This window comes from Pristiophorus japonicus, chromosome 1, assembly GCF_044704955.1.
Source record: "Pristiophorus japonicus isolate sPriJap1 chromosome 1, sPriJap1.hap1, whole genome shotgun sequence".
Classification (NCBI taxonomy): Eukaryota; Metazoa; Chordata; class Chondrichthyes; family Pristiophoridae; genus Pristiophorus; species Pristiophorus japonicus.
In genome coordinates, this window is record NC_091977.1 from 166,957,632 (window position 1) to 166,979,325 (window position 21,694).

The following is a 21,694-nucleotide window of genomic DNA, read 5'->3' on the forward strand; positions in this document are numbered from 1 at the left end:
AGTTTAACAAACTCATCGATATAACTTTCAACTGCCTCATGATCTACTGAGGCTTTTTCACAACACACTTTCAATTGCCTGATGCCATGATGCCTTTTAAATTTGATTAGCCAACCTAAAAGAGTACTTGCATGGAGTTTCAATCTCCAGTTCTGCGTGGAATATCTTGGCTTGTTACATCACCATTGGGTCAGACAAAGGAACCTTTTCACTTCTCCTCTGTCGCTACCACTTCATCAAACACGAACGATGTCTCCGCAAGATCCTGCAAATCCGCTGGGAGGACAGACGCACCAATGTTAGTGTCCTCGACCAGGCTAACATCTCCAGCATCAAAGCACTGACCACACTCGACCAGCTCTGCTGGGCGGGCCACACTGATCGCATGCCTGACACAAAACTCCCAAAGCAAGCGCTCTACTCGGAACTCCTACACGGCAAGCAAGCCCCAAGTGGACACAGGAAACATTTCAAGGACACCTCAAAGCCTCCTTGATAAAATGCAATATCCCCACCGACACCTGGGAGTCCCTGGCCAAAAACCGCCCCAAGTGGAAGAAGTGCATCCGGGAGGGCGCTGAGCACCTCGAGTATCATCGCTGAGAGCATGCAGAAATCAAGTGCAGGCAGCGGAAGGAGTGTGCGACAAACCAGTCCCACCCACCCTATCCTTCAACAACACTCTATCCCACCTGTGACAGAGACTGTAATTCCCGTATTGGATTGTTCAGTTACCCAAGAACTCACTTTGAGTGGAAGCAAGTCTTCCTCGATTTCGAGGGACTGCCTATGATGATCATTACTCGATCCAACTCACTTTTAGGCTTATGCATAGTTCTTCTCATACTCATTTTGTTTTGAACTCTACTTTCTTGGCAATTGACAATGAATTATGCTTCCTCTTTGCACTATCGGTTTTACCCATCGAGATATCTGTTGGCCTTTTTAACAAGTTTGTAATCAATGGCAAATACCACAAATTCACAATATCCTGTACTGTACCTGTACAGACCTTTAAATTGGAAAAACCACACCGATTGAGTCAGTTTGGGTGGGACCTGATCAAGGGGAGTACCTCGGACAGGTGGGCGTTGGCTCGGGTCACACGTGGGTCAGGATGGGGCATTCCGAAAGGCTCAGGGAGCAGGTCTATACATATTTGCGCCGTTTATAAAAAAAAATGTACTGTTTTCAGAACAGATTTCTGGATTACGGACGCCAATTCTTACGATCTGCCCAATGTCCAGTTTTCGGACAATTATGGTTTTTAGAACTTCGGATTTCGGGCGTTCTACCTGCACTAACAGCAGAGCTGGCAAGTGCCCTACTTGGATCAGCACTATAGCGGTTTGGTGCAAGACTTCACATAATGCTTGGAGGGCTCATGACAGCCACACACTGAACATCCACAGGAAATAAGGCAGCACGTAATCTGCCAGACAATGAGCCTTCCTGGCAGATTGGAAAATTTGAGATGTTTACATCAAAACCTAATTAATGTCACAAAACACTGTCATTTTGTTTCATCATGATTCGATTTGCCAGTAACTATTCCTGTCTAACTGAAACAGACAGTATTTTGTTACAGTAAAAATATTCCTGCGGTGCACTACAGCTTAAGCCCAATGCATGAAAATTTCAAGCAATATAATGCTCAGACACTGAAGGCAAATTTTTGGTAATCTTTACAAAGATATTAATCTGCTTGTACAATAAAGTTCCAAAAACAAACTTCACTAATGGTGATCAAGCAAGGCAGACTAATATAGGTTAATGAGAGATACTAAAAACATACTGTTAAGATGCCTGATCAGCCTCCACAGTCCTATTTCTTAATGAAATGGTTGAATTTTATACTCTTCTTTAAGCAAGACTGCAGTTATATTGCACATAATTTTTTAGTTACTTGTATTGTATGCACTGTAGCTCATGGTTAAATCCCTCATCACCTCACCCCTCCCCATTTTTGTAACCTCCTCCAGCCCTACAACCTCTCACCCACAAAGCATTATTTGTTCCTCGGACTCTGGCCACTTGTGCATCAATCCCCCCTCCCCTCGACCCCCTCCAACCCCCTCCACTCCATGGCGGCCATGACTTCAGTCACCTAGGCCCCATGCCTGAACTCTATTGGATCTGCACCTCCCTGAAGACCTTACTTAAAACCCTTTTTGAATGTTCTTTTGGCCACCCCTTATATTGGGCCTGAAATTCCGATCGAGGTCTTCCTGCAGGCAATCGACTGAAAAAATTAAAAAGGATGCGCACCTACTTGTTCCTGCTGCGCCCGTTCGAACTTCCGAACCGGAGGCCTTCACTCCTACGCATCGGAGCGCGTGCACGTCAGGACGTGCGCAGGGCTGGAGCTGTAGTCACATGGCTCTGGGCAGCCAATCAAGGTACAGTATTTTCTCATTCATAATAATGGGAACGCCGTAAGTTGGAGTTCCCATTATTATGAATGAGAACCCCCCTCCCCCACAAATACACAAAACACTAATTGTAAAAAATAGAAAAATACACTACATATTTAAGAAGCATTTAAATTAAAGTTCTTATAAAAAAAAATATTTTTCTGACTTTTTTTTTTAAAAAGATGCCTTAAAATAAACTTATCGCAGTGGGGAGGGTTTTTAAAACAATAAAATGTGATTTTGTAACTTTAAAAAGACACCAACATTTTAAAATAAATACTTGCGCCTGTAAAAGTAGGCTATACGCTTACTTTTTCATGCACATGATTTTTTTTTGAGGACTTTCGCTGGATAAATATCAGAAATCTTGCCCTGCAAGTATCCTCGCTCCTGATATGCACGAGATCTGCCAAGCCAGAAACTTGACAGATCGGAAAACTGGTTATCAGCACATGCGCATTGCGCGCTGAAACCCTGCTTTTCCAATGCCTTCCTGGGTCCGTAGAAACTTCGTACAGACCCGGGGACATCGGAATTTCAGAGCCAATATCGCCTCCTTTGGTTGGCATCCATTTATTTCTGATTACACCTCTATGAAGCTCCATGTGACATTTTTCTACATTAAAGGCGCTATATCAATGCAAGTTGTTGCTGCACTGGTTTCGGTATGCAATATCAGCCGAAAGGGAGTCCCTCCAATATGGAAGTTCTACTGTATACAAAATATTTTACCTTCGTCAAATTCAAACATTAAATAGAAATGTATTTTGTTTCATGCCAGTATAGGAAATGTATAAGGTGCCGACAGCAAATGTATAACGCACAAGACACATTGGATATAAACAAAGGCCATAATCTTCAAGGCCACTCATTGCAAAGGATTTTTTTTTTTACATAAAGGGGTAGAAATACCCCAGTTTCTGGCCCAGATTTCGTGCTGCACAGTCCACGTGCTCCCCAACCGAGGGCCAGTCCGAAATTGGGCCTGAGGCCTCATTAGCATTTTAAGCGAGTTGCTGGCGCCTGTCATGCCTTCATGGGCAGCTCGCACATTGCAAACACCGAATGTTAGGTTGCTTACTTTTCGTTGGCAGCTGCTGGGGATGCTGAAGAATTCTGAACGGGACAGGCCCGGCACCTGCTCCGCTCAGTCAACTATTTTACAGACGGGTCCTTCAACAGGTGCTTGGCCCCTAATTTAAATATGCAAGGGGCCTAATGCCTGCCTTAGGCAGCTGCCTGCAATGCCACTTACACCAATATAGTGACACTCGTAACGCTGATTGGACTGGAGCCCCAAAATTGGTCCCTTCTGCCCCCATTTTTTGCCCACAAAATGGGTGCAAAGAGGACCAATTTCTATTGCAAAAGGTTATTAAAAGTGAATTCAACAACAAGCCTGGAATATGCAATAAATCTGTCAAATCACAGCATGTGGTTTTATCTTGGTTCGCATTGACTAACTTGTGCAGTTGCCAAAAATATCATGCATATGGTATAAACATTGTACATCCCATAAACACAGTACAGCAGTTAATATTTAAATAGTTGAACTTTATAATTGTTATATTTTATAGTTTCTCCACCCTGATGCAAACTGGTGTGAAATTTTCTATTTCCCACACCAACTATGCCATGGGCTCTCTGAATAAGCTTGACAATTGATGATAAATTAGGTCCAGTGTAGTGCTGTAAATTTCTACCGAGGAGGGACTGGTTGACACAGTCCAACCTAATTTCACAGTGCACCCACATATTTGGCAGAGGGGAAACTCATGCCACCTGGCTGGATTCCAAGACAAATCCCAGAGATCAAATGGTGGCATTTTAATCCTCTAAACCTTCTATCCCAAAATTCCTGGTCAATCCAGCTTTTCAATTAAGATAACAAGTGCAAATATTCTAATCAGTTTCCCTTTTTTTCTACCATCAGCAAGTGTTTACCTCTCTTTCCTAGCAAAGACCAATCCCTTGAGGGAAAGCCAGAGTGCTAAAGTTAGTGTGACAACTTTTTTTCCCCAAGGAGCTTTAGATAGGGCAAACATATTATTGTGTTAGTCAAACACCAACAGGTAGCGAAGAACTTCTGCTATCAGAATGAAAGTTAGCTCACTTTGTAGGCACTGCATTTCTGTAACAAAAGAGGGAGAAACAAAAGATTGCACTGGTGATGTATTTTCTGCAAGTGGAATAATTGAGTTATGGTGCAGGACAGAAGAGTCCTTAGGCAGTCTCAAGATGCATATTGCAACAGGACACAAGCACTGTGCATAGAAGTTAGCACCATCAGAATTCAAGAGCTTTAATCTATAGAAATATTCATGAGACAAATTCCTTAATTAGCTATTATACATCTGTTGTGGTTTATCATTAGCTGTTTAAAACATTTCAAAATACATTATTGGATTAAGCTTCAAATACCTGATGAGCCAATTCGTGAGCTATCACCATGGTAACTATCTGTTTGTCCAGTATTGATGCGGTCTCTTCTCTGTAAAGGAGTGCTATTTCTCTGAAAGTGATTAGGCCCCAATTTTCCATGGCTCCTGCTTCAAAATCAGGGATAGCCACCAAATCTAGAAAAGGAAAATAATATGTTTTTCATCCAAGGAATGACAAATGTGAATGCATTACAGGCAAATTTAATTAATAAAATAATAATCAATACCATGCCTTCCACAAGATTAGTTTAGTGAGCCAGAGTTCATTAATCCCCTCCTAGTCAACAGAATAGTATTTCAAAATAAGTGCTATACCAGCAAAAGATTCTTTTTTGGGGTATCATTTTGAGCTTGTAGCCCATTAAGTCCAGCTACTATCTACAGACAAGGTTTCTTGTACACTATACTCAGTTTAGAATCCAAGGTTGCTGGTGACCCTACCATAATCGACAGGGACAGTGAACAAGGGAAGGGTGTCAAGGGATATGGATCAAAGCAGATCCGCCATGATCTAATTGAATGGCAGAACGGACTTGAAGGGCATACTTCTGCCCTTATGTTCAACCGAACATTGTATCTCGGCACAGTGGAACATCATTCAAAATTCATACTGCATGTCATGTATATGTACTGAAGTTTTCTTGATTTTTGTTTCAAAATGGGCAACAAGAAAGTTTCTTACTTATTTGTCCACTATCTTTAATTTCAAACCTCGGCATATGTAAGCAACTACCGTACAGAATAGCGATGAGCTTGCATGATTCATGCAGATCGATTGATTGATTTCTTTGAACGGTACATGTTTTGAATAGTTGATCAAAACAAGGACACGAGGACAGGAATGATAGAGGTGATGTCCTGGTTTTATTGACAACTACAAGAGTATACACAAAGACTCCAGTTTGACATGTCCTTGCCCAGCAGACTGACAGAGCTATAGAACAAATAGCACACTGTTGAAAGAGGAGCACAAGACAGAGAAATTAAGCTGTAAGAAACCATAGGCCTGCTTTAGTTTGGGCAATAGCTTGTGTGAACAGAATTCAGTAATAGCTTGGCAACAGCTTGTGTGGTGAAACAAGGAACAAGGCTACAAGTAAAGCAAAATATGTTAATGTTAGATATGCTGACCTCAACTGCCAATATTGTATAATAGCTTAAGGCAACCCATATGGGCCAACGGTCAGGCCAACTGTGCTGACCACACTATCTAAAAAGTGACTGATGAACTGTCATCTGATGCTAACCGCAAATGCCTACTGTCTTTTATCTAAAATAAGGTGGACCTGATTGCAACAGAAATGACAACTAATATTGTAAGACTAAATGGAGTGTTTTAGAAGGTGGGAGGAGACATTATACAATGCGTCATGTGTATAAATATCTGTAAACTGCGTATCAATTTGGAGAAGCTTGGCTACAGACAGAAAGCAGGTCGTCTCCCCACGCACGCGAATAAAAATTATTTGAACTCTTGATGTCAGACTTGTGTTGAGTATTGTAAAATATTCCACAACAATTATTATCATGGGTACAGAGATAGTGAAACAGAAAGGCCAACTTCCTTTCTTCCTTAATAATTTTACAATGTCCGCTGCATTTACTGTTCTAATTTGTATACACTTGGTTCCAACCTTTGACCCATATGCCTTTCAGAACATAAGAACATAAGAATTAGGAACAGGAGTCGGCCATCCAGCCCCTCGAGCCCGCTCTGCCACTCATCATCATCATGGTTGATCTGGCCGTGGACTCAGCTCCACTTACCCGCCCGCTCCCCATAAACCTTAATTCCCTTATTGGTTAAAAATCTATCTATCTGTGATTTGAATACATTCAATGAGCTCGCCTCAACTGCTTCCCTGGGCAGAGAATTTCACAGATTCACAACCTCTGGGAGAAGAAATTCCTTCTCAACTCGGTTTTAAATTGGCTCCCCCGTTTTTTTTAGGCTGTGCCCCCTAGTTCTAGTCTCCCCGAACAGTGGAAACAACCTCTCTGCCTCTATCTTGTCTATCCCTTTCATTATTTTAAATGTTTCTATAAGATCACCCCTCATCCTTCTGAACTCCAAGGAGTAAAGGCCCAGTCTACTCAATCTATCATCATAAGCTAACCCCCTCATCTCCGGAATCAGCCTAGTGAATCGTCTCTGTACCCTCCAAAGCTAGTATATCCTTCCTTAAGTAAGGTGACCAAAACTGCACGCAGTACTCCAGGAGCGGCCTCACCAATAACCTGTACAGTTGCAGCAGGACCTCCCTGCTTTTGTACTCCATCCCTCTCGCAATGAAGGCCAACATTCCATTCACCTTCCTGATTACCTGCTGCACCTGCAAACTAACTTTTTGGGATTCATGCACAAGGACCCCCAGGTCCCTCTGCACCGCAGCATGTTGTAATTTCTCCCCATTCAAATAATATTCCCTTTTACTGTTTACCACCCCCCCCCAAAGGTGGATGACCTCACATTTTCCGACATTGTATTCCATCTGCCAAACCTTAGCCCATAGAGACAGAGAGACAGAGCTCTCAGAAAATTTACAGTATAACACAATACACTGTCAAAACAATACAGTGCCACAGAAAACCAATTTCTTCTCTCTCCATTAAGGGAAAATAGAGAGCTTAGTTTCCTGGTTCAAAATCTCCTCAGTACTGATGAAAAAGTAGGAGGAATGTGAGGGATCATTACCCACAATACGTCCCTTAGAGTGCTCCATGTAGAGTTTAAATTATTTGCTTACGATCTCGCACAAAAAAAACGTTTCTTGTTCTGTTTATCTCCAATATCAGTACAACATGCCACGCTTCAAACAAGATAAGGAAAAATGGAAGCTTGAAGCAATTAAGCTGATCAGACACTGGCTCAGCAACTTTCACACTTTTGGTACTAAAATGAAACCATTCAAGTACTGATTATTCAAAACGCATTTCAATTGGGAGACAGTCACGCCAGTGCAATTTTGTGGTTTCCCAATGTATTAAACCTGGCATAACATTAATAAAGGCTCAGTCTCAGTGAGCCTTCAGAGGACTGAAAGAGTGAAATGCCGAATCAAACACTGGCTCTGATTTTACCACAGGGTGGGATCAGTCGGTGTAAGGGACCTGGGCTCGTATGTTGTAACCCAGAGATTTTAACTCCCGAGCATATTTTAATATTCAGTACTCGACTCCAGGCTAAACCCAGTCGAAATCACTTCCTGGCCTGCAGCCAGGAGTAGGAATTCCCAGCAGCCCGCTGAGTATTAAGATGAACTCCAGATGAGATTGCGATTGGGGTGGGGTGGGGCGGAGAACCGGGGTGAGGACGGCCCAGTTTCTTTTTTGGGCCTCAGAAAGAAATCCTCCTAAAAATTAAAACTTACCTTACCCTCTTCTGACACCTTGTGGCAGGTTTGGCCTGGCAGGGGGAGGACAACGATGGGTTTCTCCAGCCTGGGATAGTGGTAGGAGACTAGGAAGGCAAAGGAGTAGTGATGGGTTGGCCACTACTAGGGTGGCTTAACTGTGATGTGACCCAACAAAAAATAAACTGAATTGGCAACTCTCTACCCACCTGCAGCAACAATAAATTTAACTACAATCTCCAAAGAGTGCTATTTCCCTCAAACTACCTCAGAGTGAGGTTACCAGTTTAGTGCTTAATTACAGGTACAGGTGCAACGTTCCTAATCCGTTACAGTTGACATTTAGCAATGCAATTTCTAACATGCAAAATTTAATCTTAAACTCTGAAAATAAAAGAACAGATACTTGCTCTCTTTGGCAACATGGATTGTCAGCCAAGATGAAGTGCACTTTTATGGTGTGCTATGGGATCAAACCATGCAGATAATCCCTGCAAGTGCACATCCCCACACAGAAGTCATCAAAGGGAACATGGAAGTTGGCCAGTTTATGACTCTTCTGCTCACAAGTCCAAATGGTGCTACTTTAACAAACTCAAAATGTTTCACTGCATTGACTTTGCCGAGTTATATTTTGTAAAATCACACCCAACTACTCCATTCAGGCTGAAGATTTTCTTCAATATACTAGAGAACTACACACAAGTAGGGTATACCTTGAAGGCTTGTATGTGCATTCACAAGTTAATATATAGTCAGTAAGCTAAAACTGGAGTGAGATCACAGGCATGATTCAGTTTTAAATCCTCCAGTGTTGGGGCATGCCAAAATTTAATCTGGAGGTACACCATGACATTCCAACACTTTGCCAAATGTCATTCATGCAGTCGACATTAGGGCTATTATCAGTCTCAGTTATGGTCAGGCAGCAGCAGTGTGCTCATGCTTTATGAATAGCTGTTTTTATTTGACCTTACCTAGTTTCTGTAAGGGATAGGATATATTGAAGTAGCCCTCATAAAACTTCAGAAGCTTCACTGCTGTGTCTAATGCATAATGCAATTGATCCATCTTGTCAGGAACAGCATACACAGATACCTAATCAAGTTCAAAGGAATAAGAATATTAGAAGTATTAAATCGGAATTGTCTAACCACATCATCGGAAAACCTCTTGAATGAGATGAGTCTACAGAACATTAGCTTTTTAAATACAAACACTCGTTGCCATGGTCAGGACATCCTTGGTTATGCAGTGTGTCAGTACTGTGCCAAGCTCGAAGCCCAAAACTGAACATCCATGAGTCAATGTGGGCCACAAGCAGCAGAATTGTAGATCATCACAATATGCAACCTCCTGGTCCAGCACATCGCTTATTCCTTGATCCACCATCAAGCCAAGATACCAACTGCAGTTTATTCCAGAGTGTGGAAAGAGCAGCACCAGGCATACCTTAGAATGAGGTACAATTCTCTTGAAGCTACAACACAGGGCGATCTAGATGAAAAACAAAGAGCTAGGCAGTCTCATAATCAGTGAATCAGAGAAAAGAACATAAGAAATAGGAACAGGAGTAGACCATACGGCCCCTCGAGCCTACTCTGCCATTCAATACAATCATGGCTGATCTCATCATGGACTCAGGACCACTCCCCTGTCCGCTCCCCAGAACTCCTTATCTTTTAAGAAACTGTCTATTTCGGTCTTAAATTTATTCAATGACAAAGCTTCCACAGCTCTCTGAGGCAGCGAATTCCACACATTTACAACCCCGAGAAGAAAAAATTTCTCATCTCAGTTTTAAATGGGCGGCCCCTTATTCTAAGATCATGCCCTCTAGTTCTAGACTCCCTTATCAGTGGAAACATCCTCTCTGCATCTACCTTGTCAAGCCCCCTCATAATCTTATACGTTTCGATAAGATCACCTCTCATTCTTCTGAATTCCAATGAGTAGAGGCTCAACCTTTCCTCATAAGTCAACCCCCTCACCAACCTAGTGAACCTCTCTGAACTGCCTCCAAAGCAATTATATCCTTTCGTAAATACGGAAGCCAAAACTGCACGCAGTATTCCAGGTGTGGCCTCACCAATACCCTGTATAACTGGAAAACTGAAGCTCTGCAGTTTTACCATATCCAGTTGAGCACAACCAGGCAACTAGCAAGAAGAGGAGGAGGACAACCAGAAACTAGCAGGAAGAGGTTGAATGAATATCCATATCCTCAGCCTGGTAGAGTCCTGCATGAGTGCACAAGACTAGGCTGAAGAGTATGCAAGTGTCCTCAACCAAAATTACTAAGTGAATGATCCGGCTCAGCCTTCTCTAGAAGTCCCCATTATCATAGATACCAGTGCCCAGCTAATTTGGTTCACTTCACATTAAAAGGAGAAGTGGCTAAGTGCACTGGATGCTGCAACGGCTACGGGTCTTGACAACATCCCAGCATTAATAATAAAGACCTGTGTATAAAAGCTAGCAGCTCCCTCAGCAAATCTGTTCCAGTACAGCCAGGATACTGGTGGAAGATTGCAAGGTATGCCCAATCAACAAAACACAAGAACTCTAACTTGGTGAATTACCACCATAGTGGCCTACTTTCAATCATTAGTAAAGTGATGGAAGGAGTCATCAATAGCACCATCAAGCAACACCCAATCACCTATAACCTGCTCACCGATGCTCAGTTCAGGTTCCATCAGAACCACTCGGCTCCTGACCTCATCGCAGCTGTGATCCAAGGACGGCTGCAAGAGTTGAATATCAAAGAGAGGCGACGGTAGCTGTCCTTGACATCAAGACATCCAACTGAGTATGGCACCAAGGAGCTTCAGGTGGGGAGGAGTTAAACTAATATGGCAGGGGAATGGGAACCAATGCAGGGAGACAGAGGGAAACAAAAAGGAGACAAAAGCAAAAGACAGAAAAGGAAATGAGGAAAAGTGGAGGGCAGAGAAACCCAAGGCAAAGAACAAAAAGGGCCACTGTACAGCAAAATTCTAAAAGGACAAAGGGTGTTAAAAAAACAAGCCTGAAGGCTTTGTGTCTTAATGCAAGGAGTATCCGCAATAAGGTGGATGAATTAACAAATGTTAACAAATATGATGTGATTGGGATTACAGAGACGTGGCTCCAGGATGATCAGGGCTGGGAACTCAACATCCAGGAGTATTCAACATTCAGGAAGGATAGAATAAAAGGAAAAGGAGGTGGGGTAGCATTGCTGGTTAAAGAGGAGATTAATGCAATAGTTAGGAAGGACATTAGCTTGGATGATGTGGAATCTATATGGGTAGAGCTGCAGAACACCAATGGGCAAAAAACGTTAGTGGGAGTTATGTACAGACCTCCAAACAGTAGTAGTGATGTTGGGGAGGGCATCAAACAGGAATTTAGGGGTGCATGCAATAAGGGTGCAGCAGTTATAATGGGTGACTAATATGCACATAGATTGGGCTAACCAAACTGGAAGCAATACAGTGGAGGAGGATTTCCTGGAGTGCATAAGGGATGGTTGTCTGGACCAATATGTCGAGGAACCAACTAGGGGGGAGGCCATCTTAGACTGGGTGTTGTCTAATGAGAGAGGATTAATGAGCAACCTCATTGTGCGAGGCTCCTTGGGGAAGAGTGACCATAATATGGTGGAATTCTGCATTAGGATGGAGAATGAAACAGTTAATTCAGAGACCATGGTCCAGAACGTAAAGAAGGGTAACTATGAAGGTATGAGGCATGAATTGGCTAGGATAGATTGGCGAATGATACTGAAGGGGTTGACTGTGGATGGGCAATGGCAGACATTTAGAGACCGCATGGATGAACTACAACAATTGTACATTCCTATCTGGCGTAAAAATAAAAAAGGGAAGGTGGATCAACCGTGGCTATCAAGGGAAATCAGGGATAGTATTAAAGCCAAGGAAGTGGCATACAAATTGGCCAGAAATAGCAGAGAACCCAGAGACTGGGAGAAATTTAGAACTCAGCAGAGGAGGACAAAGGGTTTGATTAGGGCAGGGAAAATGGAGTACAAGAAGAAGCTTGCAGGGAACATTAAGACGGATTGCAAAAGTTTCTATAGATATGTAAAGAGAAAAAGGTTAGTAAAGACAAACGTAGGTCCCCTGCAGTCAGAATCAGAGGAAGTCATAACGGGGAACAAAGAAATGGCGGACCAATTGAACAAGTACTTTGGTTCGGTATTCACTAAGGAGGACACAAACAACCTTCCGGATATAAGAGGAGTCAGAGGGTCTAGTAAGGAGGAGGAACTGAGGGAAATCCTTATTACTCAGGAAATTGTGTTGGGGAAATTGATGGGATTGAAGGCAGATAAATCCCCAGGGCCTGATGGACTGCATCCCAGAGTACTGAAGGAGGTGGCCTTGGAAATGGCGGATGCATTGACAGTCATTTTCCAACATTCCATTGACTCTGGATCAGTTCCTATCGAGTGGAGGGTAGCCAATGTCACCCCACTTTTTAAAAAAAGGAGGGAGAGAGAAAACAGGGAATTATAGACTGGTCAGCTTGACATCGGTAGTGGGTAAAATGATGGAATCAATTATTAAGGATGTCATAGCAGCGCTTTTGGAAAGAGGTAATATGATAGGTCCAAGTCAGCATGAATTTGTGAAAGGGAAATCATGCTTGACAAATCTTCTGGAATTTTTTTGAGGATGTTTCCAGTAGAGTGGACAAGGGAGAACCAGTTGATGTGGTATATTTGGACTTTCAGAAGGCTTTCGACAAGGTCCCACACAAGAGATTGCAAAGTTAAAGCACATGGGATTGGGGGTAGTGTGCTGACATGGATTGAGAACTGGTTGTCAGACAGGAAGCAGAGAGTAGGAGTAAATGGGTACTTTTCAGAATGGCAGGTGGTGACGAGTGGGGTACGGCAAGGTTCTGTGCTGTGGCCCCAGCTGTTTACATTGTACATTAATGATTTGGACGAGGGGATTAAATGTAGTATCTCCAAATTTGCGGATGACACTAAGTTGGGTGGCAGTGTGAGCTGTGAGGAGGATGCTATGAGGCTGCAGAGTGACTTGGATAGGTTAGGTGAGTGGGCAAATGCATGGCAGATGAAGTATAATGTGGATAAATGTGAGGTTATCCACTTTGGTGGTAAAAACAGAGAGACAGACTATTATCTGAATGGTGACAGATTAGGAAAAGGGGAGGTGCAACGAAACCTGGGTGTCATGGTACATCAGTCATTGAAAGTAGGCATGCAGGTACAGCAGGCGGTTAAGAAAGCAAATGGCATGTTGGCCTTCATAGCGAGGGGATTTGAGTACATGGGCAGGGAGGTGTTGCTACAGTTGTGCAGGGCCTTGGTGAGGCCACACCTGGAGTATTGTGTACAGTTTTGGTCTCCTAACCTGAGGAAGGACATTCTTGCTATTGAGGGAGTGCAGCGAAGGTTCACCAGACTGATTCCCGGGATGGCGAGACTGACATATCAAGAAAGACTGGATCAACTGGGCTGGTATTCACTGGAGTTCAGAAGAATGAGAGGGGACCTCATAGAAACATTTAAAATACTGATGGGTTTAGACAGGTTAGATGCAGGAAGAATGTTCCCAATGTTGGGGAAGTCCAGAACCAGGGGTCACACTCTAAGGATACGGGTTAAGCCATTTAGGACCGAGATGAGGAGAAACTTCTTCACCCAGAGAGTGGTGAACCTGTGGAATTCTCTACCACAGAAAGTTGTTGAGGCCAATTCACTAAATATATTCAAAAAGGAGTTAGATGTAGTCCTTACTACTAGAGGGGTCAAGGGGTATGGCGAGAAAGCAGGAATGGGGTACTGAAGTTGCATGTTCAGCCATGAACTCATTGAATGGCGGTGCAGGCTAAAAGGGCCGAATGGCCTACTCCTGCACCTATTTTCTATGTTTCAGCAAAACTGAAGTCAATGGGGACCAAAGGGAAACACCTCTCTGATGGATGGCATCTTACCTGAGCTAAGGTAGATGGGCCAGTCATTACAACCCCAGGACCTTACAGCAGGAGTTCCTCAGAGAAGTGTCCTTTGCCAACCATTTACAGCTGCTTTATCGATGATCTTCCCTCCACAGTACAGTCAGGGGTGGGGCTGTTCTTTGATAATTTCACAGCATTCAGCTCCATTTACAACTCCTGGTAATGAAGCAGCCAATGTCATCCAGACTGACAAGTGACAGGTTACATTTGCACCACATAAGTGGTGGGTTCTGATCATCTCGAACAATAGAAAGAGCCAAGCCACCTCTCCTTGAACTGCACCACCATCACCAACATCAAATATCCCAGGGATCACTATGCACCAGAAGCTGAACTGGACCAGCCATATCAACACTATGGCTACAAGAGCAGGACAGTGGCAGGATATTTAACTCCTGCTCCCTCAAAGTCTCTCAACCACCTACAAGTCAGAAGTGTGATGGAATGCTCATCACTTGTCAAGATGCACATAGACGCAACTGTGAAAACATTTGACAGCATCCAGTTCACTTGGTTAATGCTCCTGCTACTGGAGTCAACACCCACTCCTTCCGTCACTGGTGCACAGTGGCTGCAGTATGTATACTCTACAAGGTGCAGTACAGCAACACCCCACTGCTACTTTGTTAGCATCTCCCTCCCGTGACCTCTACCACAGGAAAAACAAGACCAGCAATATTGTGGAAACAATCACCTCAAAGTCGCATATCATCTTGACTTGGACCTATATCATCCATTTCTGCATCATCATTGAGTCAGAATGCTGGAATTCCTAGCCAACACCATTGTGGGAGCACCATTAGCACAACTGTGGCAATTCAAGAAGGCCCTCTATCACCTTCTTGGAGCAAATAGGGATGGATAATAACTGCGGCCCTGCCTGCATCACCCACATGAAAAAAACACAGTAGGGGACTTACCAGCGTTCCACTTGCAGTTGCCTGGCTGACGTTCTTCAAATCAGCCACAATAAAGGCCACCAGATAAGTGCTCATGTTAACACTTTCAATAAACGTGTCTTGATACAGTCCATTGTCAACAGGAGTTGTGGTATCCTGGAACACATTGCAAACCGATATATTGAACATTATTGAAAATATCCACAGTGCTTTAATCAGATTTTGCAGTTTTAAAGAAAACCTAGCTTGCCAAAAGGAATATATTTCTTACATTTATTTCATGCTGAAATTGGTGGTTTAGATACAGAGAACTGCATGCTCAGCTGGAGAACTAAATTGAAAGCCCAGTACTGACATTCACACTTGGGCTGAGGCTGGGGGTGGGGGGGGGGGGGGCGGGGAGGGAAGGAGGTGGAGCACCTTTTCACAAACTGTGGAGGATAGAAGGTGTCTGAAGCTTAATTTACCCCTCCATACCTACCCTTTTTGGGGGAAAGACACAAAGCGAGGATTTTTTTGTTGTTAAAATAGTCATTTTAAAATAGGAGCTTTGGAAATTCAATAGTTTTTGTGAACTCTCATCATATTACAGCTTTGAAGTCAAAGTTTGGTTCAGTGTTGTATGCAGCACTAACAATTCACCATGGTGCGCTAGCTTTAGATTTTTTTGGTCAGCCTAGTGTCTGCCACATGCCAAGCCACCACTCCCTACATAGAGACACAGTCATTTACCTAAACCCAGAGATTTAGGTACAGGTTAGACAAATCCAGATTCTAGGGATGCCAAAATACTCAGGAGTTTAACCAATTAAAACTGCACAGCTTAATTGACAGCATCTCTAGTATTGTAGACCTGCCTTCCTCGGGTATCAGATTAGAGTCTGTAACAGAGGATAGAGCCATTTCGCAAATCTCATCACAAGTACCATCTTGGAGCCACTACCACTACCTGGTAATTTTAGACAACTGATATATGTGTTTAAACAAACAGGAACCCATGCTAAGCAGCAGTGAACAACACAACTCACCATAAAATGAAAGATTTTTGGATTAAGCTTCAAGATAGGAGCTTGAATACACATTAATGAACGTACTGAGCACACATACAATTAACATACACAAAGGGTTCAACCTAAATGAAAGCAAAAATGGTTAAAACCACAAAGAGGGTTTGTTACAAGAGGGCTGGAGGCAACTGTGTATTTCCACTGTCACAAATTAGTATTCGGAGTTTACCAGAATCAGAACAATTACAAATATAGAATTTGGTGACCAGTTGAAGGACCACTTGATGGGTGGGGGGCATCGGTGTGATTTTCTGGCACATCCTCATTAATGTGGTAGGCAAGCAGCCAGCAAAGACCCGCTTCCCATAGGCAGCTTGTTGACCTGGGGTCTTCCAAAGGTCCTTCAGCAGCAGTTTAAAGGCGAGATTCATTTTGTGCATGGCACAGAAGAAACAACACTGTGGAGCAGCAGGCAACATGAGTTCAGGACTTAGAGCAGCTACAAGCACTTTGAAATACGGTGTCATTTCTAACAAACTACTAACAAGCCAATGCAAAAAAAAAAATCTCCAAAAGCTCTCGACAGCTTCACTTGTGGACATGTCTTTAGATAATCACTGCACATGGCACCTCTCAACTTGTAGCGCCCATGGTTTTTGGGCAGAAGCAGCAACTGGCAGTAGTCAAACGTTGAGTCCTGAAAATAGTATTGGACTCTGAATTACATCACTTAACCCAAATTTTCACATGTTAGTGAGGTTCCCGCCTCTTTCAGATGGAAGCTCTAGCTGCCAGGGTACACATTTGGACAAAAATTAGACCGCATGCAAAAACAGTAGTAAGTGGACTGGACCAGTAGCCACTCATCTTTGGGCTACTATTATTGCGTTTTGAGTGCAAATGGGGTGGTTTTAACTGGACAGAAATTGTCTCAATTTTTAATTGATTGTCAAAATATATTTTTTAAATCTCTAGATTTGCACAGACACTTTGATAGAACAGGTCAGAATTGCACAATGTGTTTTGATATGCTTAGCTACGACAACCTGTTGATATTCAGCATTTAGGATGATTGTTAATTCATATTTTGGCAAGGTACCAGAGAGCCAACGATGTCCATAGAACCATACCCCAGCAGGAGTTGGCAGATCTCAATATCTGTATTCAGATTTGCATGGCATGGAAAGCAGAGTGCTTTACTACTCTGGTTACTGCTTATTGATTATCTGCAAAAATGGTGTGCAACATGGGTTTAAAAACCCCTGACTTCAGCACTATGGAAAGACCAGCAACATCATATGGAGAAAGGAGTTGCCATTAAGGTTAGCTCGGTCAATCAGAATAACTGCTCCAGGGCAGTGGAAAAAAGAAAGTCCAACCAATAACAAGCAGTCCCAGCAGGACAGGCCATGGCAACATCCAGCTGTGATCTATGTAGGTAACAGGAAGAAGTTCTGGTGCGTTTTGTTGTGCGAGTCAACATTCTCAACAATCACTTTGCTGAAGTCAAAGTACCAATCACAACTGCTGGGCAAAAAACCTAGAAGCTGCACGAAGGTGAGCTGTGTCTGATCAAGTCATGTTGGTTTTCCAAACGTTGGTGAAGAAAAAGAGGCTACATGGTGATATAAGTTTATTTTCAAATAAATATACATATCAAGTACATTAACCTGTATTGCGTGCAAGGTGTTTTCTACTATAAATAAGCATTTGTGGCTAAAATGCTGTTGCCATAGCCACTCCTGTGGCTAATCAGTGACTTTTATTGGGCAAAACAGATTTAGACATTCACTTATTATCCACTTTCAAACATAGTTAACAGAATTCTAATTTTGAGCATTTGCCAAGGCCAAATAAATCAGAACCTGAGCAGTAGTTTCGTCTCTTACCATGTTCTTTTCAAAATGCTTTTTTTGGTCTCTATATAGGACTAGACTTTCGGCACATTTAGCGCCCATATAAGCGCTGAGTTACTGTTTAGCACCCATATTTGATGATAAATGGAAACTAGCGTCCGATTATCGCCAATTTATCGCCAGCGCAACTTTCGGCATACAGGAATGAGCTGACTCGCCCGGCCTATTTTTTAAAAATACAATCCGACGTCATCACTCGTGCAAGGCCCAGAATACGGTTTATAATGGAAACTAGCACCCAGATTATCACCGAGCGCTACTTTCAGCATTTTGCCCATATTGTGCCCAAATGATTGCTCGTCTAAAAAGACGCTCAAGAAAAGCTGCAATCACTTGACCTTAACCCGTCAGTATGGACGGCATTTTGTAAATCGGAGGAAGTTTAATAAAAGGCTGCTTGAAGTGGATGCACATTGCCCTACGAACACCTTTTCAGGATACCAAGGTGTTTCGGAACTGAAAGAGATTCCACTCCCTGAAGGTGCAGCTCATTGTCACCCACAAGCGAATAATCATGGCAGTAAATGCAAATTTTCCAGGGAGCATCCATGATGCGCACATCTTGCGTGAGAGCACTGTCTCTGACCTGTTTAAGAGTCAGCCACATGGTCACGGTTGGATGCTGGGGGATAAAGGATATGGCCTTGCCAGCTGGCTCATGACCCCCATGTAAGCCAGACAGAAGCTGAGAAACGCTATAACAAAAGCCATATAGCCACACACAATATTGTCAAAAAGACAATTGGCGCTTCAGATGCCTGGACCGCTCAGATGGCAACCTACAATACCACCCTGAACAAGTTACCGAGTTCATTGTGGTGTGCTGCATGTTGCATAACCTAGCTATCAGGAGAGGACAACAATTGCCAGATGGGGCTGCTGGTCCATCTCAGGAGGGGAAGCAGAAGACGAGGAGGGAGGGAGGGGGATCTCAGGGAGGACAATCAGCCTGGAGATGAACTCATACCCCCACCACCACTGGAAAAGCCCCGTGGTAGTTACGCAGCTGCAAGACTGTTGCATCAGCAGCTCATAAATGAACGCTTTGCTTGAAGTTATGTTGGTGACAGTTACAGTACGTTTCATCCTTGCCTGGCCTGTTCATTGTTTGCAACCCTTGTATTGATGTTTAACCGTGCGTTATTAGAAGGCACTGCACAATTGGAAAGTTCAATTAAAAAATTTTAATAAGTTAACAATTGATGTAAAAAAATGTATAAACAAACTATAACACTCATCTCCGCCTCACCCCAACAGTCAACAACATTTTTCACCCAACAATAAATTTTAAATAATGATAACACTACAAAAACACCCTCCCACTACCCCCAACATTCAACAAATTTTTAACAACAGGCAACAATTTTAATTAAAATAGATTAGGCCCCGCCCTCCCCATCTGCAGCCACGCTTCCCTCCTCTACCTTTACCCCCCCCACCCCCCACTTAAATCCCTAGTAACGGGGCCAAGTCATCTTGCAGTAGAGCATCTCGAGGGCTGCTGCTGGGGGGGGGGGGGGTGACATTGATCGATTCAATTCAGGAGGCCGAGGAGAAGATGTTTCCGAAGAAATGTCTTGTAAGTCAGAAGCAACTGCTTCCTCCTGATTCGCATCCGTCAACGTTGTTGATGGTACGGCACCTTAGGGTGCAGTGCCGTATCCCGAAACCATCGCCTGCCGCACGGCATCGACAGAGTTGGCGGTTCGCCGCATTGCCACAACCACCTGCCCCATGTCCTCAGAGATTCTAGCAGACAGTGTGGCAATGTTGCCGGTCAACCCACCAAGTGCTTGGAGGAGCTCTCGACCAATGTTGACGCTTGCCCTCGACAGAGACGACATGTTCACATCTGCCCATCGCTGCATGTGCCGACCTCGCCGACCCAACCTCCGCGGGGTCAGCGTGGGCACTGGACGACTTGGAGTGCCCTGCTGTAAGGCATTTGGCCCCGTTACTACATCCGTTGAGGAGGACGTGGCTGCAGGTACTGCAGATGACCCTTGAGGCTCATCATGCTGCTCAGTTGCAGCTTCTTCTTCACCCGTGGTCAGCACGACCTGCAGCAACTGAGGTGATGCTCCAGGGGCCTCCCGTTGCACCTGGAGAGCTGGACAACATAACTGAGAAGGAGAGACATGAGAATGCTTGTGCTGTGCAGGCATATGTACGAGGAGCAACACTACTGCAATAAGTGTGAACGAGACATTTCAAATAATTAACATGAGAGTACAGAAGCTGCATGCATAACATTACATCATTCATGTATTATAATCAAATGGCATTAAATTACTTTACATTACCACTAGTTTACACATTACTCATGTGGCGCAACAACGAGATCTGTACCACCACGGGTGGCAGAACGCTCCTCCAGTTCGGTCAACTGCAAAAGATCTGCAGGCCCTCCTCCAGTCTGCCTTTGCTCTGCCCTATTCTTAGATATCTTTTTCTGCAAACGTGACAAGAGCATGGCATAAGCTAATTGCCTAGGTACCATTAGGGAAACATAGATATTGTAATCCACAATTAGTCATCGCACATGCTAGTCATCGTTAATGTTATATGCTAATACGGTTTGTATGCAATTGATGCATGGTTATAACGTCTACATTCAGAGAAGAAATTTACCAAGATTGTGGTTAGGATCTAATGTGTGACACCAACCCCTCGCGTAAAATCCCCAGGAAAGGCCCCATCTACCGCCTGAGGGGAGGGAGGCAAGTTACTGCAATCGATGGAGGTCCCTGAGGGGGGCATGGAAAAAGAGAGAAGAATCAGGACCACTGGTGAGCTCGGCAATGGCAGGACCATGAGGGGAGGGTGCACCGTGTCCCTGGGCTGTGCTCAGACACCTCCGTGTGGCTGGAGCTAATGTCCCAAGTGTCCCAGGGCAGACAATGAGCCAAGGCAGCTCGCCCCCAGTCCATGCTGGGTCACTGTGTGACTGACAGCAGCAGGAGAGACACTCAGTCTGGGCAAAGTTGAGCGGCCCCCTCAGCGCTCAGTCATGCTCCCATCCACCAACCTAACCAAAAAAGGAGATTGTGCCCAAATTAGAGTTGCTCACAGCACACAAGCAGTGATATAATTTAATAATTCTCCTTCTGAACTAAAGTGGTAGAAATGCCGAATGTTTGCAGTCTGTCTGTTTCCAGTCATTCCTTTGGCCCCAATTTTCGATCAAAGTGTTTAAACAATAATAGTGTTGATTTAGTTTAAGGCATCTCAGCAAGATTATGAATGCACATTTGTACAGAATGGTTCCTGGGCCCTATCCTCTCTGGGTTAGAGTCCTGGGGGCGCAGGTTCCGACCCCAATCCAAATCTTAATAGGGATGCTACCCAAGATTACCTAACTTAATTACAATCCGGTAGATTTACATTCTAATTAATGAGTCAGTGCATTATTACAATGATAAATGTAATAATTTAATACTTACTCTTGCAGATGTCACCAGACTGTTCCAGCACTTGCGGCACTGGTTTGGCTCTCACGCCGTGGATTGCCGAAGTTACCACTCTGGCGAGGTCCGCCCATATTCGCTGGTATATCCAGAGTGGGGGGGGGGGGGGGGGGGGAGGGGGGGTTTCCCACACCTACCCTGGGTTAATTGGCCCCACCGAGTCTCCACCTCGTGGATCAGAGCTTTGTTGGCTTCATCAG

The 21,694-nt window shown here is 43.8% G+C and overlaps 1 protein-coding gene across 3 annotated transcripts in view; it reads right to left on the bottom strand.

Annotated features, from left to right (window-relative positions):
- lnpep (leucyl/cystinyl aminopeptidase) overlaps window positions 1–21,694 on the bottom strand; it is a 149,214-nt gene that overhangs the window by 75,989 nt on the left and 51,531 nt on the right. For all 3 annotated transcript variants that reach the window (XM_070884469.1, XM_070884462.1, XM_070884477.1), the window contains exons 4-6: window positions 15,126–15,260; window positions 9,186–9,306; window positions 4,836–4,990 (exon numbers count right to left, since the gene is read on the bottom strand). In XM_070884469.1, coding sequence (XP_070740570.1) covers window positions 4,836–4,990; window positions 9,186–9,306; window positions 15,126–15,260 — 411 coding nt within the window. The remainder of the gene's footprint in view (window positions 1–4,835; window positions 4,991–9,185; window positions 9,307–15,125; window positions 15,261–21,694) is intronic.